Source organism: Belonocnema kinseyi, chromosome 5 (genome assembly GCF_010883055.1).
Source record: "Belonocnema kinseyi isolate 2016_QV_RU_SX_M_011 chromosome 5, B_treatae_v1, whole genome shotgun sequence".
Lineage (NCBI taxonomy): Eukaryota > Metazoa > Arthropoda > Insecta > Hymenoptera > Cynipidae > Belonocnema > Belonocnema kinseyi.
This window is the reverse complement of record NC_046661.1, coordinates 124,164,692-124,191,098: the sequence shown is the minus strand read 5'-3', so window position 1 is coordinate 124,191,098 and position 26,407 is coordinate 124,164,692. Positions and strand designations below refer to the sequence as shown.

The 26,407-nt window shown below is 29.4% G+C and overlaps 2 protein-coding genes across 2 annotated transcripts in view; one reads left to right on the top strand and one right to left on the bottom strand.

Annotated features, from left to right (window-relative positions):
- Nucleotides 1-21,224, top strand: part of LOC117172399 (serine/threonine-protein kinase greatwall) — a 117,265-nt gene extending 96,041 nt beyond the window's left edge. The window contains exons 2-4 of the mRNA XM_033360287.1: nucleotides 11,836-13,286; nucleotides 17,002-17,441; nucleotides 20,995-21,224. Of these exons, the coding sequence (XP_033216178.1) occupies nucleotides 11,836-13,286; nucleotides 17,002-17,441; nucleotides 20,995-21,041 (1,938 nt within the window). The 3' untranslated portion in view covers nucleotides 21,042-21,224. The remainder of the gene's footprint in view (nucleotides 1-11,835; nucleotides 13,287-17,001; nucleotides 17,442-20,994) is intronic.
- LOC117172401 (serine protease 44-like) overlaps nucleotides 21,215-26,407 on the bottom strand; it is a 24,418-nt gene continuing 19,225 nt past the window's right edge. The window contains exons 4-6 of the mRNA XM_033360292.1: nucleotides 25,665-25,939; nucleotides 21,936-22,081; nucleotides 21,215-21,851 (exon numbers count right to left, since the gene is read on the bottom strand). Coding sequence (XP_033216183.1) covers nucleotides 21,699-21,851; nucleotides 21,936-22,081; nucleotides 25,665-25,939 — 574 coding nt within the window. The 3' untranslated portion in view covers nucleotides 21,215-21,698. The remainder of the gene's footprint in view (nucleotides 21,852-21,935; nucleotides 22,082-25,664; nucleotides 25,940-26,407) is intronic.

Here is a 26,407-nt window from a genome sequence, read left to right as displayed (position 1 = left end):
AACTCATTTTTTGTAACGTGGTAACAAGATGAGAATTGAAAGCAAACTGAATGTTAAATCAAAAAGCATGAAAGAGGGAGCTCTTCTTAATATTTTGACATTTTTTGAACGTTCGAACTTTTTTTATACATAAAATATCTGTCTCAAATTTTGAAAAATGCAAGAGCCGAATGAAAACTACGTTTAAGTACAAAGCTTAATAATAAAAGATGTAAAAAAAATTTTTTTAACTATCAATTCCATCGGCATCAGCCGGTAACGTTGTACACGAAAATACGAATCCTCTAGAGCCTCGTCTAGTGGCCGCCAGGGTTCGTATTTTCATGTACAACGTTACCGGCTGATGCTGATGGAATTGATAGTTGAAATATATTTTTTTTACATCTTTTATTATTAAAATTTGTACTTAAACGTAGTTTTCTTTCGGCTCTTGCATTTCTCAAAGTTTGGGACCGATATTTTATGTATAAAAAAGTTCGAACGTTCAAAAAATGTCGAGGTTCAGAAAAAAGATAAAATAATTTTCAGTGAAGTTCCTACCAAAATGCAGTACCAAAACGTACTTTATTGTACTCTAATACATTTTCCAAAGTTTCAGCTCGATATTTTATTTACAAAAAAGTTCTTAGGTTCAAAAAAAGATTCAGCGAACTGATAAAGTGAGGTCGGTAATATAGGTATTTAGCTGTGTCACATGCCCTTAAGTTATAGATCAGGATTATTAGAGCTGTTATTGAAGTTAATAGTAAAAATAAATCAATCTAAATACCTATCGACGATCAATAAAATTAGAAATCTGCTTTTTTAGTTCTATTAATTTTACGTTTAAAAAAGAGGGAACCCTATGACTTACTAAATTATATCTATCTCGAAAGTCATGATTTCGACCAATGAAGGTCACGTGCTTTATAGAAATAATTGTTTCAGTCAGAAATTTGAACATTTGACATTTTTTAATTTTAAAAAAAGCAACTGCTGAACATTTTGAAATTTTTAATTGTTCTATTTGCACAAATTTAATTTACAAGTAAAATTATTGACTTTCGCTGTATAATAAATATTGATTAGGTCCTAGAAAAAATTAGAAAAAGTTAAAGAGATATTTAGAAGTTCTGAAAAAATTAAAGAAAAATTTGTAATGATTTCAAATAATTTAAACGAAGGGTCTACATTTGCCGAAAAATCCCTGCTATTTGTAACGAAACTTCGATGCAAATAGCCCACGACCTAATTTATAACAAAATGTAGATTTTTATTGATTTTGAACAAACAATTTTGAAGGCCTTAAAGAAAAATTGAAAATTGCTTTTCATTTTGAAATATTAATTTTAAGTAGAATATTTATAAAGATTTTAAAATATTTCCAAAATAGTCGAAAATGAAACTGGAATATTTCCAGCAAATATTTCTAATTTTGCAGGAAAAAAATTTAATAATTTAAAATTTGAATAAATGTAAAAATAAACGAAGATGTTGATTTTGAAACTTTTAAAGGATTCTTTAACTATTTTAAAATGAAAATAGTTTAACTTTAATTTAAGAAATGTTCAGTTTATAACAAACATGCTGTCGTTCAATTTTTAAATATTTCGAGCCTAAAATTGCTTAAAATGATTTACAGTTCACTTTTTATTACTTTAAATGAAAACATATTTAGCTTTAGAATTCGATTTATTTTAATTTCATTGACCGTAAAAAATGCTTCCGAACCGGGAAGAAACCGGGAATTGACCGGAAATTTGTTTACGTAATTAAAATAGCCATCCTGCAGGTTCTCTTATTTAAACTTTATTCTCTATAACAGTTAGTTGTACTAAATCTTTAAAATTACTTTTTTTGTTAAACTTTTATTTGTGGAAACCGTTATAAAATGAAGAGAAAAAATTTGCGATCTTGTTTACAATTTTATTGTCTCATAAAATCTTATCTCACAATACGCAAACTTGTCAAATCATTACATAATTTCGTAAGGCGTCGTCTATAAATGACGTCACGCTATTATTTAACATTTTCATTCCTTCCCCCTTCCATTTAACATTGTTTCCAGAAAAATCCGCGCAATTATGCCCTTCTTCTCCCCTTATTGCGTGATATAATTTATGGATGTCTATAAAGTTTGGGAAATAATTAAATAAAAAGCAATTTTAAATAAACAAAAAACCTCGAGAATGACACGTAGGCCACTTTCCTACCAATACACAATTAGGCATCGTAAACGAAAAAAAATTATAGTTGCACAAACGATATTTATCCTTGATCGGGCCACAAATATAGTTCAAAAGGAACCAATAATATTCGCAAAACCTCTCAGATGGGAGGCTTTTTGGGCAGCAATTAAAATTTTTGAGTTTCTTTACTTTCTTCCAAAGTTAAGTTTTCTTGCTTTTTTAGCTCTTGAATTTAACGAAATAATAATTCCTCAAAACAACTCTAAGTTCAAAAATGCGCCCCCCCCTCCATAACCCCTTTATACCACGCGGATATGACTTTGTCAAAAAGTAATCTTCATGAGAATTTTACAGTGTCAATAAGGTCTCTGAATTCTGGGTTTCTCTAAAATACCAACTTCGATTGGTGGGCTCCAATTCCTAATATAGCGTATAGGGGTTGATTTTTAACGTTTAGTGTTGAAGCTCTATAAATCTGACTTGTTATTTTTGAGCAGCCGAAAAATCAGACTCTATTGACACTATAAAATTCTGACACAGATTTTTCTTGGCAAAATCATATCTGGATGGTCCAAAAATAATGCGGGATTCATTTTGTGAAATGGAAGTTGAAGCTTTTTCGGGGTGAACTTTTTTTTTGCAGAATTGAAGAGCCGAAAAAGTCCAAAGTTATCAAATATGTGGAATGCCCAAATTCGGTCGTGGAGTTACTAGCCCAATGGACCTAAAAGAGGGATTTACAGCATAATTTATTTGGACCCTTATTATTAATAAATCACATTTTTAATTTGTAAAAAAGGATATATATCTAGCTGAAATAAAAATGTTGGGAGTCTGAATATAAAGTTATTTATAAATATTAAAAATGCTTGATTGAAATCAAAAGTGGCATTAATAACAGAAGTTATTTTTATATTAGTATATTTATACAAAACATACATTCGACTTTATATCTTTTTCCCCTTATTTCTTACCGTCCAAAAAATTCAACTTGACGTTTCAATTTTTTCTTATTCAATAACAAAAATTATTATTATTATTATTTTTAAAAAACATTCTAGTGTTGAAATGTTGTCACAGGCTTATACTGCCCAACATGTCGAAGGCATTTTTGGTTAGAGTTGGATTTTTTATTTGATCATTTTTGCACGGGGCTGTCCCGGTATATATCATCAGTCACGGACGCATTTTTATAATGCAATCAAGTGATCTGATGAGAGCATTTTGCCCAGACGTATTGGACAAAGTCTGGTTTTACCCCATTATTGACGGACTGGGTTGCAGTCAAGTACACGATGGGGGACCTACAGCTTAAGGTGGGTTCCGAACCACCAAAGACCCGGTAAAGGTACATTGAAAAATTTCTAGAGGTACCGGCTCAGGGATCGAACCCCGGACCTCTGAGGTGAAGTCCGAGTGTCTAACCAACTGAGCCACCGAGGCTCTTTATTATTATTATAACATTATTATTATTATTATGTAAAAAACATTTCAGTGTTGAAATGTTGTCACAGGCTTATACTGCCCAACATGTCGAAGGCATTTTTGGTTAGAGATGGATTTTTATTTGGTCATTTTTGCACGGGGCTGTCCCGGTATATATCATCAGTCACGGACGCATTTTTATAATGCAATCAAGTGATCTGATGAGAGCAGTCTGCCCAGACATATTGGACAAAGCCTGGTTTGACCCCATCATTGACGGACTGGGTTGCAGTGAAGTACACGATGGGGGGGCCTACAACTTAATGTGGGTTCCGAACCACCAGAACCTCGGTAAAGGTACATTGAACAATTTCCAGAGGTACCGGCTCAGGGATCGAACCCCGGACCTCTGAGGTGAAGTCCGAGTGTCTAACCAACTGAGTCACCGATTATTATTATTATTATTATTAAGCTATTTCCCTTTCGGGGTAAGCGTGACTCACTCGGTAGGGGAAAGGAGTAGTGTGTGGAAGGGATAGAGATTTTTCAGATTGATCCAGAATTCTCGTGCTATTTAAGTAAATAACACGTTCGTTCCGCAACACTGCTGCGACTCAGGTTGCTGATCAATCTCTCTAGCAATTACCCCAAGCGAAGAACCTCACGAAGTCGTTATGTAAGGTTCCCCACTTGGGTCCATTAATAGCCAAGGTGTTTGTTTCAGGCGTCATTCACTCTACTGACACTCTTTATTAACTATTTGCCGGCATACTTTCCTGTCCTGGCATACTTCTCTAGCCTCTTTTACGTCCATGCATTTTTTCATGCAGGCTCTCGTGTTTCTGTGACTTCTTATGTCTCTTATAACTAGGGTCCCATTCACACATTCTAACCTCTACCTCTGGGCACGCTGCCATTTACTTTACCTTGATACACTTGTTTCGTTAGTCGTTCATTTGGCATTCTCTCAACATGTCCGAACCATCTTAACCGATTTCTTTCCCATGTGTCTACTAGCGTCTCTTCTGCACCACATTCTTTTAGAATTATCTCGTTACTTACTTTGTCCACCAGGGTTTTCCCGCATATTATGCGCATGAATCTCATGTCAATTGCATTAATTTTACTCTTATCTTTTTCTCGATACGTCCATGTCTCGCTACCGTACTTTTTAAAATATATGTGTTAGTTCTCTTGATTTGATTTTTAAATATTCTAATGCTTCAATTATAATTATTTTCCGTGTAAACAATGCATAATAACGATTTTAGAATTTTAGGCATGAAATCGCCGGTTCAGAGATTTTGCTATATACTGGGTGGCGAAAAATGAATGTCTCAAATTAAAAATTAATTTCTTCCATTAGCAATTTTTCGCAAAGATGTTGCATTGTATGGTTTTTTCGAAAAAAAAAAGAAAAAAATAACCATATGTATATGGCTTCAAATAAGGATTATTTGAAGTATTTTTCACAGATAGAGACAGAGTTAGTGAGTTAGAAAGAGCCGTCTAATTTCGGATTTTGGCCCATTTTCATGATTCGTAGAAATTTTCATATGTCAGATTGGGCGAACTGAAACCCAATAATTTTTTTATTAAGATCATTTTGTTGAATTGTCAAAATTTTGCATATTCAAAAACGGAATAGAAGTTATTATCCGACGTAAAAAAAAATTACCTTTGTCGAATGTCAAAAACCACGCCTTTTTTACTCGTTTCAAATTACTTAAGTAATTTCTGCATTTTATATTAAATTGTATGCTAGACGAACTAATGCTTTTTTTTTTTGTAGAATGTACCTCATACGTCGTAAAACTTTGTTTTTGATTCAAATATATTTTATTATGTCTACCATAAGACTTGTCAGGAATTTATAAAGCTTGGCAATTGCAATTGCAATCGAAATTTATCAGCCACGCTTACGAAATCCTTCTATTGAAAAAATTAAGATTGTTGCAGAAACTATGTTGCTTACAATCACGGTTTCCCTTGTTAATCCTGTTGGTAAGTGCAATGATATACATATTAACATCAACAACAAAATATATACTAGAAGCTACAATTTGTTTATAAATGTACAACATGTTATATTTAATTACATTTTTTGAAATATAAAATTTCCTATTGTTATACTTTATTGTAAAATATTTTCAGAATGTTAGTTTAATTTTAGATTGATAACATTAACACGGGTTTTGTAATATTTTTTCTTATAAAATTGATTGATTAACATACAAACTAGAAATGACATTAAAATTTGTAACCCAATTTATTTTTTAAGTTAAAAAATGGTTAAACTTCAAATGCGATTAGTTATTTAGTCAAAGCTCTTAAAACTCCAGATGACCATAAAGAAAAATTAGAATGCTCTTTATTTTTTTCAGCTCTTCTGTTTAAAATTTCTGAATTTTGAACACTTCCTTATTAAATGCTCTATTTAAATGTCAAACTATTAAAAAATTAACTCAAGTAGTTTGGATCTTGCAAAAATACTTGAAATTTATAATCGTACACTTTTAAAGGATTTGGTTTTAAATTGTATAGTACACAAATGGCTCAGGATTTAAAATTACTTACTTGTAAATACCTTAAATACGGTGTTTCAGTTAAAAATGTTCCATGTTTAAAAAATATGTTGAGCCTCAATGTTTTAATTTAAAAAATATTTTTATTTATAATTTCATTCAAATTGGGGTGGGCATTCAGAACACATTGTGCCTAGAGGGAATTTTTGTCAAACAGCGGGACGCCCCTGCAAATCGTTCCTATTGGAATTTGGAACAATATATAAGTCGCTGGCAAAATGCTTCTTTGTTATTTATTTCTTATTTTATAATGAAGTTTTTAATTCTAATTTTTCCAGATGCCTTAAAAGGCACTTTCGGTTATTATGGATGGTACTTGGTACTACCTAGAGGGTCAAACTGACCATCTAAAATTTGAATTTTGACTATCCATTTTTTTCGTGCAAAAACATCTGGAGTTAATGTAACCAGAAAAAATATATTTCCATCCAAATTGACCCTGAATAACTTCTAACTATATTCTTTTTTTTTTAATTCTGACAAAAAACAGGTGTTTGCTCCCTCACCAAAGGAATACTTTGTAGGGGTGCCAAATTTATTTAATAAAGAGTATTTTTTCAAAAATATTAATTAATTATTCAAAATTATTCAAATCAGTAATGCACGCATCTATTTTCCCGATGTATATGAGGTAACTTGACAAATCTCCATTCTTTTTTTCACAGAGTCAAGACCGTCTGATCAGAATCAAAGTAATACTAATTCTGTAAACAGTATTAATAATGGCAGTCTATCCCCAAATAATGTGAATGTTTGTCCACCTCTAGCGGCACAGTCTGAAAATAATCCTCATCAACGGCGTGTAGCCAATATTCCTGTTCAAGTAATCCAAGTAAGAAATCTATTTACTGGCCAACTTGAAACAAGGGTAGTACACATCTCGGACCAAAGAAACCCCAGACGAATCCATACTTTAAGTTTTGAGGAACGACAGAGGCAATTACCAAATAATATATAAAAAAACAAATATGTAATATTCCTCAATAAAAAACTGGTAATTAACATAATTTAATTTTCCTATTATTTTCTTTTCCTATTAATTTTCCTATAGTATTATTATTCTTTTAAGATCGAAATGAAGTCTACTTTCTTATGAACCAAAACCAACCTCTAACTCTTTCCTTATTCTTTATCCGTATTTTTAATACTACTAAGGACCATCATGTTTCGAAGCCGTTTTAAAATTCCTCATCATGGATTTTATGGAAAAGCTACCTGATAGGAACAATAGAACCTTATATTAATTCAATCCACATAGTACCTGAAAATAAAACAGAGATGAATATACAATTTTATTTGGTCTAATTTTCCATTTATTGGTGCAAGTGGATTTTCATGTTACAACATTCTTATTCAGAACAAAGAATAAGTTTATACAATTGGTAACCCTATGTACCTTTCAATGTACCTTTCGTTTGATTTACTTTGTAAGTAATCGAGTACGATACTTTCTACGTGGCCAGTAGTAGTTTTCAGACATTGCAATTTTGATCTATTAATGTTTCTATTAATTTTAAATATTCAGTTTATTACATAGAGTAACATAAGAAACGTTTATCATTCTACCTCTAATTTTATAACTGTCAATTGCTAAATTTTTAAAATTTTGTTTATAATTTTATTGCAAACGCTTTTTATACTGTTTTCCAATTTATTTATAAGCGCTAAAAAATTAGGAAAATATAGGTAAATTATATAAATATTTTCACAACAGAGTGTTCATTTAATTACAACTCCAAAAATTTAAATGAAAGACTTTTGAATTCAGAGTAATACAAGTGTCCTATTTTAAACTAAAATAAAACAATAAAATTTGCCAATTTTAGAGTTTAAAATTGAAAATTTCATGCCCGCGGAAATAAAAAAATATAATTGAAAAATAACGATCGTAAATATAAAAGTTGATAAAGATTTTCAAAATACTGGTTTTTAAATTAAAATGATTACCTAATTTGAAATTCCAGTCGATCCAGCAAAACAAAGGAATAAACCTAGATCTTTGTGACGCCGATCCAGGGAGTTCTATTCACTTTTTCAAAAACTAATTCGTTTTGATTTCTAGATTGAAAAATAAATTTTCTTATTTTTTTGGGTCGAAATTAGGTAACCTCAAATTTAAATCACTCGAAATCTGAAAATCGTAAAATTATGTCGGTGTATGTATATTATTGTATGTCGGTCGGTGTGGTTACCGGAAGTTTGTAGCCAGGCTAAATTTCAAAGGATTCTCTCCGTCGAGTCAGAATTTGATAAACTTTTTGAGAGTTCCAAAATGAAAGTCAAGTTCGATAACCAGATATTTCCAAACAAAATGATAAAATTTAGAGCATTTTAAAAATTGTAAGATTTTTTTTTTAATTTAAAACATTGTTGTCAAATATTCCGGTTTATGAAAAAGAAACTTGAAAATTATCCTGATGGCATTTTAAATTTCGATCAAAATTAAAAAAAGTTATATTCTTTTCAACATTGTGAAAATGTTCAAAAAATAGAACAAATTATTTTTCTAAAAGATTAAGAAATTTCATTTAAAATTTGTACTGTATATCCAATATAGTCCGAAAATATCCTAATTACCTTTTTCGATTGAACGAAAATTCAAAAAGTTGAGCATTCTTAAAATTACACACAAAATTTTCTTCAATGTTTAATACAATTTTCTCAAAATGTCTGGTCAACGACAAAAAGACTTGTAAATTATCATAATGCTATTTTTAACTTCGATGGAAATTAAAAAAGTTTTATGCTCTTCAATGTCTTACATTTTATAAACCATGTTAAACAATATATTTTTTTACTAATAAATAAGAATTATATTTTTGAAATTATATATATTAACTTTTTCCTGAATCTTTATAAAAAAATTAATAAAATTTATGAATAAAATTAAAGAAACTGATTTAATAAAGACGAATTTTAAAGTTAAGTTGTGATATAATGTCTTTAAGTATTGAAATAATGTAATTCTTTAATCTTCTAATTTTAAGTTATATCGACTCTAATTCTAATTTTTACTTCAGGGCTTTCAATTTTTTAGTACTTTAGACTTTCATGACTTTAATTTTGAATGTATTCAAAATCAAGTTTTCTTTTACATATTTTGAATTTTGTAACCATTTTCTAGGTTCACATATATGACTGCATAATGTTTTGTACACTAGTAATACTGTTTTTTAATACAAATTTAAGAATTGTATCCGAAAAATTATAATTTTAATGCCTGTCTTCGCCGAAATTCGGAGCGCAAAAAAGGAGGAAAAATCTCAATGGGGACTAGGTATTTTTTATAGATATTTTGAAAATAAATCTTTTTCGTCTGAATGGAGGAGCAACAGAAGTTGAAAAATAAATGATGAAAACCTAAATGTTGTTTATTATTTATCCAATCCTTAGAATAAGATTAATGATTAAGAGTTTTCACAAAATTCTGTAATGATCCTGGATTTCAGTTAACTGGATTTGTGCGCTTCTAGAATGTATGGGCCTTGGCTTTGGGTGATGAAAGTAGCCGTGGGTCCGATAGGGGAGGCGCTGCTCACTCAAGCGTGATATACCACAGGGAGGTGTTATCTACAACAGTTTCTAAGATTTTCTCAAAAGAATGAGAAAGTGTGAAAAATTACTTAACTTTAATCATATAATTCATATAATCATGTAATACGGAATATATTAACCTTTTTACATATACTGCTGTTTGATTTGTTATTTTTTTCATGAAGAATGATTATCTGGAAACAAATTTAAATTCAAATTGTCCGTTTCTGAGATATCTTGAAACGTGACATAGTGAACATAGGACGATCAATCGCACTGTTACTTAATTATGAATTTCATACAGTTCTAAAACAAAAGACGATCAATCACATTTTTACTTGTTTATTAATTTCATACAGCTCTAAAACATAAGACGATCACTTACATTGTCATTTATTTATGAATTTCATGTTCTAAGGCATTAGACGATCAATCAAATTATTCTTGTTTATGAATTTCATAGAGTTCTAAAACATAACATGACCACTCACATTTCATTCGTTTCTGAATATTGTGCAGTTTTAAAACATAAGGCGATCAATCATATTGTCATTCGTTTCTGGATTTCTTACGGTTTTAAAGCGGAAGGCGATCAATCACCTTGTTCTTCGTTTCCAAATTTCATGCAGTTCTAAAACATAAGTCAATTATTCACATATAATTCTTTTCACAACTTCATACAGTTGTGAAACACAAGAGATCAATCACATTTTTATTTGTTTCAAAAATGCATGCAGTTCTAAATAATAAGACGATCACTCTTATTTCATTTGTTTCAGAATTTCATACAGTTGTGTAACATAAGACAATCAATCGTAGTGTCATTTTTTATAAATTTTTTGGAGTTCTAAAACGATCGATTTAGAAGCAATTATTTGTTTCCACCAAATATATTATTTATATTTTATCTATATATTTTATCTTTATTATTATCCATGTGAATGATCGTCTTGTGTTTTAGAACTGCATGGAATTCAGAAACAAATTACAAGTGATTGGTCGCCTTATGTTTTAAAATTGCATGCAATTCAGAAACGAATGAAATGTGAGTGATCATCTTATGTTTTAGAACAGTATCAAATTCATAAGCACGAATAATATTATTGATCGTCTAATGTTTTAGAACATGAAATTCAGAATTAAATGACAATGACAGCGATCGTCTTATGTTTTAGAACTGTAGAAAAGTCATAAAGAAATAATAATGTGATTGATCGTCTTTTGTTTGAGAGCTGCATGAAATGCATAAACAAATTATAATGTCAGTGATCGTCTTATGTTTTAGAACTGTATGAAGTTCATAATTAAGTAACAGTATGATTGATCATTCTGTGTTTCACAAGTGTATGAAATTCAGAAACGAATGAAATGAGAGCGATCGTCTTACGTTCCACAATTGAACATTTGATAACAAGGATAGCATTAAATATAAGTTTTTTTGAAATTGAAAAGAAAGGTGCACATTTTTCAATTTATCTCAGAAACGCAAAATTTGAATTTACATTTTTTTCAGGCAATTATTTTTCCTGAACTAATAAATAAATCGATCTATAGTTTGTATAAAAAAATTAATATATCATTTTTCAGTTTTCTAGGAATATATCAGAAACCGTTACAGATACCGGTCAAAAATGACAGGTCAAGTTCGTCAGCTAGCCTTCCACCGCCAATATTTATGGTTAATTTTTATTGAAATAAAGGGAAACAAATTATTGATTAAATAATTTATTGCATGATTTACCAAAAAAATTCCTAAAAAATTGACAGAAGAATTTCTCACTATTAAAAAAAAAGAATTTATAAAAGTGTTCACTAACCAGAGCAAATCATAACTGTATGAGATGCTCCAACAGATTGCTCACAGTATTCATTAAGATTTAAAATAAAATCTCACAAAGATTTCCGAACAAATGTTACATACCAAATTCTTCAGTGGTTATGCTCCTGAATAATAATCGCACAATTCACATCAATCTGGAGCGAAATTCAAATTCAAAAATTTCTATTTTGCGCTTTAAAACTTGCCAGACTATATAAATATACACATGCTGACATAAAAAATCTTACAATTAACTTCTAAGTGAAAAATATTTCGACTAATAAAAATTTTATTCTGTTTTCAGGTGCCGGAGATTAAAGACTTCAAGATAGTCAAGCCAATCAGCAGAGGAGCCTTTGGGAAGGTTTTCCTTGGCTACAAGAAGACAAACCCTGAGCAGGTTTACGCGATTAAAGTGATGAAGAAAATCGAGATGATCCACAAAAACATGGCCTCCCAAGTGGTCATTGAACGAAACGCCTTGGCCATAACCCGAAGTCCCTACTGTGTCCAACTCTTCTATTCTCTTCAAACTCTCACGTGTGTTTATCTCGTCATGGAATACATGGTCGGCGGTGATCTCAAAAGTCTCTTGGGCCACTACGGTTACATGTTGGAGTCCATGGCAGCGTTTTACACCGCAGAAGTGACTCTAGCTTTGGAATATCTTCACTCCCACGGAATAGTTCACAGGGATTTAAAACCAGACAACATGCTTCTTTCGAAAGAAGGCCACGTGAAACTAACAGATTTTGGTCTGAGCAAAATCTCAACACTCCACAGAGACCTTGAAATATCAGACCTTGTAAATTGCACCCCCAGTTTATTAGCGAGAACTCCTGGTCAACTTCTTTCCCTGACCTCTCATCTTTCTTTTGGCTCTGGCCAGAAATCAGCGAGCGATTCGAATCTTCTTGATTCCAGTGAAAGAAGCAATCCTGCCTGCAATTTGCTTCCAGCACTTCAGCGCAAGTCTTTCCGAGCTTCTCTAAGTTCCTGTGGTTCGACACCTTCTGCAGACTGTTCTCGGCTTTCCGGTATCAATCCCTTTCACTCTGCTGAAGATTTGTCGAAATTTGCAGTAAGGGATGATGGGGATTTCAACAATTCCGGAAGCTATCATACTTGTAATGCTTCTTTGAATAGTGCCTCGAGGACTGAAATTCCTCTAGCGATGCAAGCTAATAGTCAGCATACTGAAGAGGAGGAAGAGTCAACTTTGGAAGCTGAAGGGACGCATGCTTTGTCGCAAATAAGTCCTTTAAGTAGCTGCGTGAATTCCTTTGTTAGAGGGTCCAAGAGAAAAAGACTGAATAATCATACGGCGAGTACTGGATTGACGAGAGAGATTAGTGTGATGGAAATAGAAGGAAATGTAACTCCCAAGAGGAAGAATAGAGGACCAATGTTTGATTGTAATAAAAGCCCGATTAGTATGGCTTCTAATTTTATAAAGGATAAGGCTGGAGTTAAAGGAAAATCTAGTGGAGAGAGTGGGTCTGGGGGAAGAGTGGCCTTTAGTACCCCTGTTTCTGCGAATAAACTGAAGGCTTGGCCTGATAGGAAAAAGCAGCTGATGGAGGAGGAAAGATCTGGACTGATCAAGACAACTAGATTCGATTTACCTTCTAGGACTCAAAGTTCAGCTCCGGATATGAGCGCCGATGCTCTTCATGAGCAACATAGATCTCCTCAAGGCATTTCGCCGATTAAGACTCCAGCGCCTAGTGGAAATGGCAGCTTCGCACCTTATAGGTATGTATAGTAGAGATATAAAGGCTAAAACATTCTAGAATCTGTTGTTCTAAATTAAAACTTTTTTTTTTAAGTTGAGTGGTTGAGAATGAAGCACGCTTGCTCTGATCCAAGTTTCACTTAAAAAAGGAAGCTATTTTTGTGATTTTTTAAAAAGAAATATGTAATAAGGAACCTACTTAAATTATGTAATAGCTCCGGGGGGGGGGGGGGCATTTTTTCCGATTTCTTATGAAAGGGGGTCCTTCACTTATGTACGTAATTTTTAAAAATTCGTAAAAAGTTTCTCCTGTATATTATCTTTTTAGTTATATATTTTATTATTTGGTTGAAAATTTAACCATTTTTTTAAAGACATCCTTTTTGGTCGGAAAATTCAACTGTTTTGTTAAAAATTCGCCTTTTTTGATTAAGAGTTGAACTTTTTTTTTGTAAAAGATTAACCTTTTGTTTGAAATTCATATTTTGTTGATGGTAAATAAACTGAAATCTTTTTGGGACGAAAACTATTTTTTCTGATAATTTGCATTTTTTATTTCAAAGTTCATATTTTTTCTAGAAATATTGCATCTCTCTTGAATAAACATACAAATTTTATTTTTGGAAATTCTCTCACCTTTTTTGGTAGCATTTACATTTTTCTTAGGCAAAAATGCAACTGTATGTTTAAAATTTTAAGAATCTTGTTAAAAAGATATGCTTTTTGATTAAAAATTCTACTAATGCGCAGAAAATTAACTTATGGTTTACAATTCTTATTTAGGTGTTTGAAAGTTATCTGGAATCTTCTTTGTATGAAAATTTAACTATTTTTTATCAGTTTTTTTTAATTCATCTGTTTTAAAATAAATTTTCTTTTTCTTTAATAAAAACGTAACAGTTCGGTTGAAAATTCAATTTTTTTTAAGTTCGTATTTTTGAGTTTAAAACTTACCTGCTTTAAAAATAATTATATCTTTCTTGGATAACAATGCTACTGTTAAGCTGAAATCCTATAATTTTGTTGAAAATTCATACTTTTTGGTTGAAAATTCCACTGTTTTGTTGAAAATTTAACTATTTAGTTGAACATTTATTTTTTGTTGGAATTTAATATTTTGGGGTTGAAAAGTGAACTGTAATCTTTCCGGGTGAAAATTAAGTATTTGGAAAAAATTTTTTGATTAAACATAAATCTTTTTAAAGAGAAATTTAATCTTTCTGAATAAAAAATGCATTGGTTTGGTTGCAAATTCTACTGTTTTGTTGAAACATTATTTCATTTCATTATCTCATATCGGTCATTTCATTATTTCATATCGGTTTTGTACAAATTTCATCTTCTTTGGGTAAAATGCAACTATTTGTGAGAGAATTCAACTATTTTGTTCAAAATTGTTTCCTTTTTAATTAAAAATTTGCCTCTTTGGTTTGAAAATTATATTTTTTGGTAGAAAATTATTTCATGTTAAAAAAATTATATTTTGATCGCGAAAGGTCAACTGAAATCTTTTTTAACCAAAAATTCAACTATTTTTTTGAAAACGTATCTTTTTGATTTATAAATTCATCTTTCTTAGTAGAAATTTCATTTTTTTGTCGAAAATTATTTTTCTTTGCTTGAGTATTCAACTATATTCTTTAAACGATTTAATTTAATTTTTTTTTATAGATTTATATTTTTAGTTGGAAATTAATCTCTTTGGTTGAAAGTTGAACTATTTTGTTGAAAATTAATCTTTTTTAATTGAAAGTTAAACTATTCGGGTAAAATTTAAACTACACTGTTAAAAATTTATTTTTTTGATTGAAGGCTTATGCATTTGGTTAAAAACTTAACTTTTTAGTGGAAAATTGTTTTTTTTTGTTTGTTTAAAATTAATTTTTTTAACTGAAAATGTAATTTTCATTTTTTAAGATTGATTTTTTTTAATTCTACTTTGTTGGTTAGAAAACCAATTTCTTGGTTTAAAATTTCATTTTTTCTCCGTAAGAGTACGTCAGTTTCGTGAAAAATTAATTTTTGGCTAAAAAGTCATATTTTTTAATTAAAAATTCAATTTTTGTAAAGAAAATTGATATTTTCCCTTGAAGGTTTAACAATTCAGATAAAATTTTATTTATTGAATGAAAAGTCTTTATTTTTTGTTAAAAAAATGATCTTCTTGATTAAAACATCAAATGTGTTCTAGGTATTTCGTTTTTTTAATTGTAAATCTTATATTTTGGATGAAATTTTTTTTCTGATCGACTGAGAAATATTTTATTGTTAACGATTCAAGTATCTTGTTGAAAATTCGTCCCTTTGGATTAATTCAACTGTTTTTTTATTTAAAATAAAAATATTTTTGGGTTAATAATTTAACTATTACACTTATTGTTATATTTTTATATTTTTTTGTTGAAATATCTAAATCGTCTTGCGATATTTTTGAGAGAAGATTAATCACTTGATCACTTGCACATGTGATGAACAAATTTCTAAATTTTAAATATTTACTCTAGTTGATTTTTTTTGACGCACAATTAAGGGATTTTGCAAGTAAAAATTGACTTATTACTTGTTACTTTCGAAAATATCACAAAAATTAATAAAAAAGAACAAATAGCGAGTTATTTTTAAAATATTAAAATTCTCTGATATTTTTCAAAGTTCGTGAAAGAACATTGGTATCTTTTAAAATCCTTTGAAATCCTACGATATCTTTTTCAATATTTCCGAATCTCTTAAAATCTCTTAAATGTCTTTAAACTCCAGTTACATCCTTCGTAATCCATTGGAATCTTTCTGAATTCATTAAAATCCATAAAAATTTCATGAAATATAATTACACTCCTTAAAGTGCTTAAAAATCTTGTAAAATTTCTTGAAAACAGAGATTCTCTCTAAAATTGTATTGACTAATTCCTTCGGTTTCTTGAAATATTTTTAAATCATCTGAAATCTGTAAAAACTCTCGTAATTCATAATTGTTTACAATCCAATAATTTTGTAAAGACTCTTTCAAATTTTAAATAATTGATCATTTTCAAGATAAGATTGGCAAATTAGGCTAGGATCAGTAAAATGATTAAAAATCGAATTTAATTCACTGGATTAAAAAAAATTACATCTGGAGTATAAGGAAGAGTCCTAGAATTTAGAACCAGACTTCTGTAAGAAACTTAATACTATATACTACTTTGTTGCACATTTTTTTTACAATATTTTTCGCTTCATAAGTTTTTCTATACAAATTTTACACCAAGATATTTTTTCGGTTAAAATATTGTAAATTCTGAAAACAATCCAACAAAAAATATCCAATTGATTATTTCGTTAGTAAAAAATATTTGCTTTACTCAAAATGAAGTAAGGAATTCTTAGTAGTCGATCCTTCTCTTGTAAAAATTAAAAAAATAAAAGTTATACGATACCTTGCAGGCGTATGAGCACAACTAAAAAACGAGCCATTAAAAACATGAACTTCTCGCAGGATATCGATTTTTGTCTTGCGCAAAGAAATACTTCAACTAAGTCGCATTTTACTCGGAATTTGATTGTGTTTCCAAAGCTATTTTGGAAATGATTGTATCGTATTTTATTTCGGAGAAATCCTGCGATCAATTTAGAATTCTGCAACACTGCTCTAACCCATGTCGCTGATTAATCTCTTTGGCACTCACCCCAGGTGAAGAGCTTCACAAAGTCCCCATGGGGAAAATAATAATCCCCAGAAATTTATAATTCTTCTAGGACGCCAAAATCTGTAAGAAGAGGAGCCCAATCAGGCTTGAATCGATCTGACGATAGAATCCTTGGGACTCCAGATTATTTGGCACCAGAATTACTTAGGAGGCAAGGGCACGGTCCGGCTGTAGATTGGTGGGCCCTGGGCGTCTGTTTATACGAATTTTGTACGGGAATTCCACCCTTTAATGACGAGTCGCCGCAGGCGGTGTTCGCCAATATTCTTGCGAGGGATGTGCCCTGGCCTGAAGACGAGGAAGCTCTTTCAGAATCTGCTATAAAAGCGATCGACTCTCTTCTTACTCTGGACCAACATGCAAGACCAACTGCAACCGAGGTTCGAAAAATGGCTCTCTTTACCGACTTTCCTTGGGATGAACCCCAGAAAGCGATGCCACCTTTCGTCCCTCAACCAGATGACAATTACGACACGTGTTATTTTCAAGGTGATTATTGTGTGTACACTCAACTCCGGATATAAGAACCCTCGATTTACGATATTCTGAGAATTGATAGCCTCGGCAGTTTTTTTGATAAGGGGAGCTGTGGAATAGAGACTCTCAGCGCATCAGTTGCAGCAGGTTTCGCCATGCGTTCTAAATAAAAAATGCTTCATTTGGCCCTGTATGTTTGCGCTTTAATTCCCCCGATTTAGGTCATGCCCGAAACCTGCGCTTATATCGGGAGTTGAGTGTATTTTATTTCATTTTTTTCTATCATTGATACATATTTGAAGTGTGTTGTTTACGTATAGACTACCAGCAAAAAATGGGTAATTTTCACATAATTTAAGATTTTAACATAGGCGTACGTTTGATTTTTGGCGAAAAATATAGAACTGATTTTCTACAAAAGGATGCTAGAAACCTAAGTTGATTATAATGGTAATTTTAGTATTTAAAAAAAAATGAGATACGATTAACCGGATACTATTTAGATAAAATCTAGAAAATCTAGATTACCTGAAACTGTCAGGGAATTTTGATGTACTTGAAATAAGCTGGAAATTTTTTTAGTCATAGAATTTTTTTGAAAGCGTGCTTTTTATAAATTTTTTATTTCTATCATAAAATTAAATAACGATCGTTTTTATTTGAAAAACTAGCTTTTTATTACTATTAATCACTTATTACATTTTTTGTTGAGAAATAATCTTGTTGGTTAAAAATTAATCTTTTTGGTTGTAAATTCATCCGTTTTGGTGAGAATTCGTTGTTTTTTTTGTAAATTTGTCCCTTTTTGTAGAAAATTAATCTTCGTCGTTCAAAATTCTTTCTTTTGTTGTTGAAGATACGTCATAATAATTAAAAATTCATCTTTAGTTGAAAGTGTAACTATTTTGTTGAAAATTTGTTTCTTTTTTTGTTTAAGATTCATTTTTATATCTAAAAATTTACCTTTTCAATTTTTATTCGAAAATGTATTTATTTTGTTGAAAATACGCCGTTTTTGGTAGAAAATTAATCTTCTTGGTTGGAAGTTTAATTGCTTTGTTAAAAATTAGTTTTTTTGATTGAAAATTAATTTTTTTACTCAAAATTTAACTATTAAATTTTTGGTTGGAAATTAATCTTTTTCAGTCAAAAATTCATGTATTTTGTCGAAAAACAAGCATTTTTTGTAGAAAATTAAACTTCTTGGATGAAAATTCATTTTTTTTTACTGAAAATTGAATTTTTTTTGACAATTGATCTTTTTTTAGTTGAAAATTCTTGTATTTTGTTAAAAGTTTGTCTTCTTAGTAGAAATTAATCTTCTTGGTTGAAAATTCATCATTTTGTTTGAGAATTATTCTTTTCCAACTGTAAATTCAATTATTTTATTGAAAATTTATGCATTTTGTTGAAAAATCTATTCTTTTTGTTTGCTTGTTCAAAAATTAATCTTCTCGTTTGATAATTCATCTTTTTGGTTGTAATTATGATTTTTGGCTTAAGTTTCACCTATTCCAGTTGAAGATTCATCATTTTAATTAAAAATTCATCACTTTGTCTGAAAATTAGTTGCTTTGGTGGAAATTAATTTTTTTTTTACTGAGAACTTAACTATTCCAATTTTGGTTGAAAAATATTTTTTTTTAGTTCAAAATTCAACTATTCCAGTTGAAGACTTACCATTTTAGTGCAAAAGTCATTATTTTGTTTATTTTTTTTTTTGAAAACGTAACAATTTTTTTATATAGGTTTTTTAAAATTTTTTGATTGAAAATGAATTTATTCCAATTGATTATTCCGTCATTGTAATTGTAAATTCATTTCTTCGGGTAAACATTAATTTTTTTAAAGTGAAAATTGAAATATTCATTCATCTTTTCTGATTGAAATTAATCTTCTTGGTTGAAAATATGATTTTTGGTAAAAATTTGTTTTTTTTTTTCAAGTGAGAATTGAATTTTTATATATATTTGACAATTGATCTTATTTTTTGCTGAAAATTCTTGTATTTTGTTTAAAATTCGTCTTTTTAGCTGAAATTAATCTTCTTTGGTTTAAAATTCAACAATTTCAGTGGAAAATTAATCTTTTCCAGTTGTAATTTCAATTATTTTATTGAAACTTTATGCATTTTGTTGAAAAATCTTTTTTATTGTTTGTTAGAAAATTAATCTTCTCGTTTGATACTTTATCTTTTTGGTTGAAATTCTGATTTTTGGCTTAAGTTTTACCTATTCCAGTTGAACACTCGCCATTTTAATTAAAAATTCATCACTTTGACTGAAAATTAGTTGTTTTTGTGGAAAATAGTTTGTTTTTTTTTACTGAAAATTTAACTATTCCACTTTTGGTTGAAAAATAATCTTTTTTAGTTCAAAATTCAAATTTTTGGTAGAAAATTAATCTTTTTGTTGAAAATTTAACTATTTTGTTAAAAATTTGAAGCGGTTTAAATTCAATTTAATATAGTACCCACATTAAAGTTACCTAATCTGCACTGAATTTTCAGTATAAGAAGATAAAATAAAAATCTTTATGAATTATTATTCAAAGACATGAACTCTAGGAACGAATTCAAGGAATGATTAATTATGTTTTTAGTATTATTTAATTATTGTAATATAATTGATCTTTTTGAAAAATACGAAATATTTGAATGTCTCCGTACTATGCAGCGCCGGATTAACCATAGGGCTAGGTGGGGCTATAGCCCCAGGCCCCTGGGCAGTCAGGGGCCCCTTTACTCTAGAAAAAATATATAAATTCTGAGTACGTTACTACAACTTCTACAAAACTTCTGAAGAAACATTTAAAACTTTTTAAAAAATTATGTAATAGTTAATTTTGTAAACTTAACTAAATAGTTTCATGGCATATGTGGAGAAGAAATCTGATAAAAGGGTAAAGGAAAATACATTTGGTCAAAATAACCACATTTTCGTATATAATTGTATACGACTCAAAGTACAGACAATGCTGGGCGAGGGCCCCTAACACATGACCGTATAGACACATATTCCGATCGAATTTTTCAAAACTGTTAGCGGGTAAATATTCCTATACTGAAACTTAAATCTACCTGTATTTGATAGAATCTTGAATTATTAATGTTTTAAAAATGTAATCAATAATTTTTTTATTGATCCACTGTATTTATAATCAAACAATCAATACTAAGAGGTACAGTTTGATCAATGCAAAAAAATTGTAAGATAATCAAAGATTAATTGAAATAAGTATCTGTTATTTTTGTAGTTACAAATTGTTCTAAAGATAATAAATAAATTATGATAAAAATAGTTTTGAGTTATTTTTCTGCACCGTCAAACATTTGGATTTTCTCTGCCCTTAAGGGGGCCCCTTCAAGATTTAGCCCCAGGCCCCGAAAAAGGTTAATTCGGCGCTGGTACTATGAAAAATGCATTAAACTAATGAAAAACCTGAAAAACACTTGAGATACCTGGAAAAAGGTGGAATTCTAAGGAAATTTTTTTCCAAATTTTGAGTAGTCACCCCGTAGTCACTCAAATGTGAATATTAAGTAAAAATATATTCTCCTTTTCAGCACGGAACATTTTGCAGCACTTGGACGTGAGCAGCTGCGAGACTTAGCCCTCGTCATAAACAAATTGGAAATTGGAATAAGAGATGAAAGAAGAATTAGGGCTTGTATTTTATTTTTATATACTAGAGCGTATGTATAGTCACCTAAACTAGTATCTTTTACAGTCTGTAACACGAATTACATTTCTAGAGGATTTATCAAATAAACTCGACTTTTTAAACTGCTTTTAATTAAAAATCGAATCTACAACTAAAAATCTCAATCCTCATTTCCTACTACTCTCAACTTCGACTCAAGTTCGCACATTTAAATAGAACTTGAAGAAATATGGCAATAGTCAATACTATTAAACAAATAAATAAACTGAGTAATTATCGCCCTTAATTTAAGACAAAAATCCTTCCGATAAAGTCAAATCTATTTTAAATGATTGCTTTAGAAATGAAGTTTCAATTCCTGCTAATCGTCGGACGCAATATTTTCTTCAAAGCTAGTACTTAAATCTTCCTTTCGTTTCATTAATTTCATTTAATGTTCCGTCGTTCCCCCAGTGTCTTGGAATCGAGCCACGATTACCATAATCATCTTCTGAGGACCGGTTGGGTTTCAAGATTTCAAGGTTTCAAGGTTTCAGATCCACGAGGGAAAAAAGAAGTCGCCTGGCGGAAACTGACAATTTCAACGTGATTATGACTCGGCAGCTCTTACTGAAGATTTTTGTTTATCCAAGGCAGGAAGTGCGTGACTCTCGTGTAAACGCCTGGATACTGGCCCTTGCCGCATCCGATTCCCCAGCTCACGATTCCAACTTGGGTCCAGCGGCCGTCGAATACCATCAAGGGACCTCCACTGTCACCCTGGAAAAGAAAAACGGTGTAATTATTCGCATTTTATTTACTGGAAAAATTATCTCGGGGAAAAAAATGTCGAAGGCCACTTACGGAACAGGAATCCCTCTGTGCTTTACCCGCACAGAGGAAACTGTCGACTATTCCACCTGGGGCGGCTGCTCCGTATTTCGATTTACAGAGTGAATTCGTCCAGATTGGAACTGTTACTTGTTGCAAAATTGCTGGTTGAGGTCCACCTGTTTCCAAGAGAAAAGAAAAAGGGATTTGAAATTATAGGCTTGGTTTAAAATGTTGAGCTGTAAACAAGCTGACGTTCAGGGGTTCAGAAATGGATTTCTGCGGACAAATTAAGCTGCAGGTCGCAATTTTCAATAGATCCAATTGCTTCTTTTTTAATTAAAATACTTTTATGATATATAATTACGTTTTATTCAGAGAAAAAAATAGAAATAAAATTTTCTGTGAAAAAAGTCAGAAAATTCTAGTAAGATCAATTTACTGGTAATTTTATTCCAAATAGTTGAATTTTTCGTAAAAAAAGAACTTTACAGTTAAAGATATGATTGTAACCCAAAAGATGAATTAAAAAAAAAAAACATGAATTTTCATTAAAATAGTTGAATTTTCAACCAAGATGCGATTCATTTTCTAACAAAAAAGGATAATTAAATAAAATTGAATACAGTTTTTTATAAATAGCTTTAACATTAAAAGTGATGTGAGTCCAAATTCTATTCGAATAATTTTTAGTTTATATTTTTCTTTTTCTAAAATTTGGTATTTAAACCGTTAAATTTTAAATACAAAATATCAATTTTTAACCAAAACTTGATTAGCTTAATTTTTATTGAGTAAAATTAATTTTCAATTAACAAACACGGGTTTTTTTATGAAAGAGCTTTTTTTATAGCAAGAATTTTTTTTATTTATTCTACGAAATAGTTAAATATTATACCAAATTGTCGAATTTTAAAAACATATTCTCTATAATGCATTTTGATTTTTAACCAGAGAACATGAACTTTCATAAAAAAAAGTTCATTTAAATCCAATCAATTAAATTTTCAATAAATTTTTTAATTTCCAGTTTAAAAAATTCATGTATAACAACAAAAAATTATCAACTAAATTTATTAAACTTTAACCAAAAAACTGAACTTTTTAGGAACTAGCTCAACTTTTAACTAAGGAGTTGAATTTTCAATATAAAAATAAATACTTCATTTTTTACAAAAAAAAATTGATTTTTCTACCCAAAAAGATTAATTTTAAACGAAATACGTCATTTTCATCAAATTTCTACAGAAAGAGATGAATTTTGAAACCAAAAAGATGAATTTTCAACAAATACTTTGTTTTAATTATTCAATTTTCAACATAATAATAATAATAATAATAATAATAAAGGGGATTTATTACTAATTAGGAATTTTTAAATTATTTTAAAAAGTTTCAATTTTGGAAACTGCATCCTGTAAAAAATTATTCAAGTTTAAAAAATTCGAGTTTAAAATATTAAATTATGCAGTTTTTGAGTGCCGGATACGATATTCATTAACATTTTGAGGGCTTCAATTAAAAATTCCATCAAAAAAAATTATTAAAAGTTACTCATTTTTATTTTTTATTTAATTTTAAAATTGTTTCTAATTTTTAAGTTTTAATTTTTAATTAACTATTAAGTTACTCAAAGGGTAACGTTTTCCCCTTTCTAAAGAATATTTTATATATAATCAATATATTTTGCTCTGATTTAAAATTTAGTCGCTTAAGGTTTAAAATTTCAAATCTAATACTTTTAAACTAAACAATGTTAAATTTAAATTTTCAATTCAAAATAAATAAGTTCAAATTGAACTTTAGAAACAAAAGAATTCAAACTAATAGTTATTTGAAATTTAACAATGTACACATTTTTCTTCAATTTTTAGTCTTGAAAGAGAATATGAAGGAGAAATATATTTGGAAATTTCTCATTTTTAGTCTTTGCTTGTAATTATTAAAGCGTTACGTTTTCAAATGTTGATTTTTAGAGAGCCGCTTTTACCCCTTTCTAAAGTGTCAATAATATTATATTTCAATCATAAATTCATAATTGAATAAGTTCTGATGGAAATTCAGAAATTAGACAATTTAAACTAAGAGCAATTTGAAATTGAACATTTTTTGTTATTTTTCAATCTTGAGGGTTCGATATTTTACAATTTTATTTCAAATTGAAGATATGATTAAACAATTTAAATATGATTAATTTGACAATTCAATGTTTAAAATAAGTTCTAATATGACATATAAATCCTTAATAATTAAGCAATTTTAAACATTAAGTTTCAAGTCGATTATTTGAATACTTCGTGTATTGGAATGTAAAAAATTGTAATTGAGGATACTAAAATGCATTATTTTCTTTTTTCGGGCGTTCGAAATACTAAATGTTTTAAATAAAATAGATTTAAAAATTTAAACACAGTAGAAATTATAGCAATTTAAAAATTAAATTCACAGTGTTAAAAATCGTATAATTTCAAATTAAAACTTTGAAAAAGAATTATTTGAAACTGAAAGCACTTGAAACTTTTTATAAATTCAGAAACGTATAAAATCTGGAAGCTTCTGAATTTGCCATTATAAATGACCAATTTTTAAACCCTAAAAATCGTATAGGTTCGCTCGAATTTAAGAAAAGTATTCAGTCACTTTCCGTTTTTGAAAGAAATTTCCCAGTGATGTAAATGTTTAAATGCCAGGCTTTAAAATAAAAAAATTTCAGTTTTGGCTTAAAATTGGAATTTTTTAATTAGAATTTTCAATAATATTGAGATTTCAGTTGAAAGATTTCTAAATTTAATAAATAGAATTACAAGCCTTTTCATATCAGAATTATCCCAAATTCCTGTTTTGCAATATAAATTTAAACATTTACCTAATTTACCTAATTATAAAATTGCAGAATTAAAATTAAACAATCTTCTTGTCAATTTGATTTGTTTAATAAAAATACAATAATAAAATGTTTTTATAACAAAAACTATTGTTAATGTTTCAAGTTTTTAAAATTATTGTTGAATTTAAAATTAAAATAATTGGAAACAATTGTCATCCAGAATTATATTTTATTAAATCATTTTTATTTTCAATTCAAACAATCATATTAGGAACTTCATATATTAAAAATAATTTTGTTTTGATAAAAGTATTTTATTGTTTAATTTGTAATGATTAAAGAATATTAATAAAAAACTGCTTAATTGTTTGAATTCAGGATTTTTATACTATATTTTATGATTCGGCAATTTTCTGTCGGGAGTTTGGAAATTCGATAATACGTTTTATAATCCATGCGGGAATGTTATTATTGGGAAATTTTCCAATTTGGGAATCTTATTAATCGGAAATTTTATTATTCGGGAATTTCAGAGTGTCGGCAAATTTATTTTTCAAGATTTTTCAGTTTTTGCAAATTTTTAATTGAAAATTGTACAATATTCATTACAATAAATGTCAAATTAACCATTTTTTAATATTTGAATGTGAAATTAATCGTTTTTTGGAACTTTTTTAGTTGAAAATATTTCAAATTTAAAGGCATGAATTGGAAAATTCTGCAACTTACAAAACTTCAGCGCGAAATTACTCAATTTGGAACTTTTAGATTTTTTAATTATATTGAAAAGGAATTCGAAACTGTGAAATATTAAATGATATAATTTTTCAAATTTTATAATGAAAAAATTTTATTCGGAAAGACAATATACTCAATAGTTTAAGAAAAAAACTCAGTTTAATAGTGAAAATACGTTTGATGAAAATTGGACTCACTTTCTCTGAGTGATCCCCATCCAATCACAGTTGCATCTTGATTATTGTAAAGTTGTGACCCAGTAGGCAAGCAAATAGGTCTGATTTGTTCTGTAAATTCGACGGGTTCGTTTAAAGTCAAAAGCGCAACATCATTGTATAAAGTGCGCGAGTTGAAATTTTTGTGTCGAACGACTCTCTTGACTCGTCTCTCGATATGCCGAACCTCGGTGGGTGTTTTTATATTGTAATCTCCAAGGCGAACAGTCAATCTTGCAACGTCCCAGGAATTCATGCTAGGCAGAAAAAAACCACATTAAATTAGAATTACAGATTAAATTGAGCCTTATAAGTTTTTTTTAAAAATAAGTCAGAGTATTTTTGTATATACGGATAAATCTGTAAATGTCATGGAATTTTTTTTATGTCAGGGAATTTTTATATACTTGGAAAACCCTAGAAATTTCAGGGGATTTTTTTTTAAGTCGGGGAATTTTTATATATCTGGCAAAACCTAGAAATGCCAATGATTTTTTTATTTAAGTCAGGCACTTTTTTTATACCTGGGAAAACGTGGAAATGTCAGGGAATTATTATATATGGGAAAACCTGGAAATGTCAGGGAATTTTTATGCAAGTCAGTGAATTCTTATATACCTGGAAAAACCTGGAAATGTCAGGGATTTTTTCGTTAAGACAGCCAATTTTTGTACACCTGGGAAAACCTGGAAATTTCAGAGAATTTTTATATACAGGAAAACCTG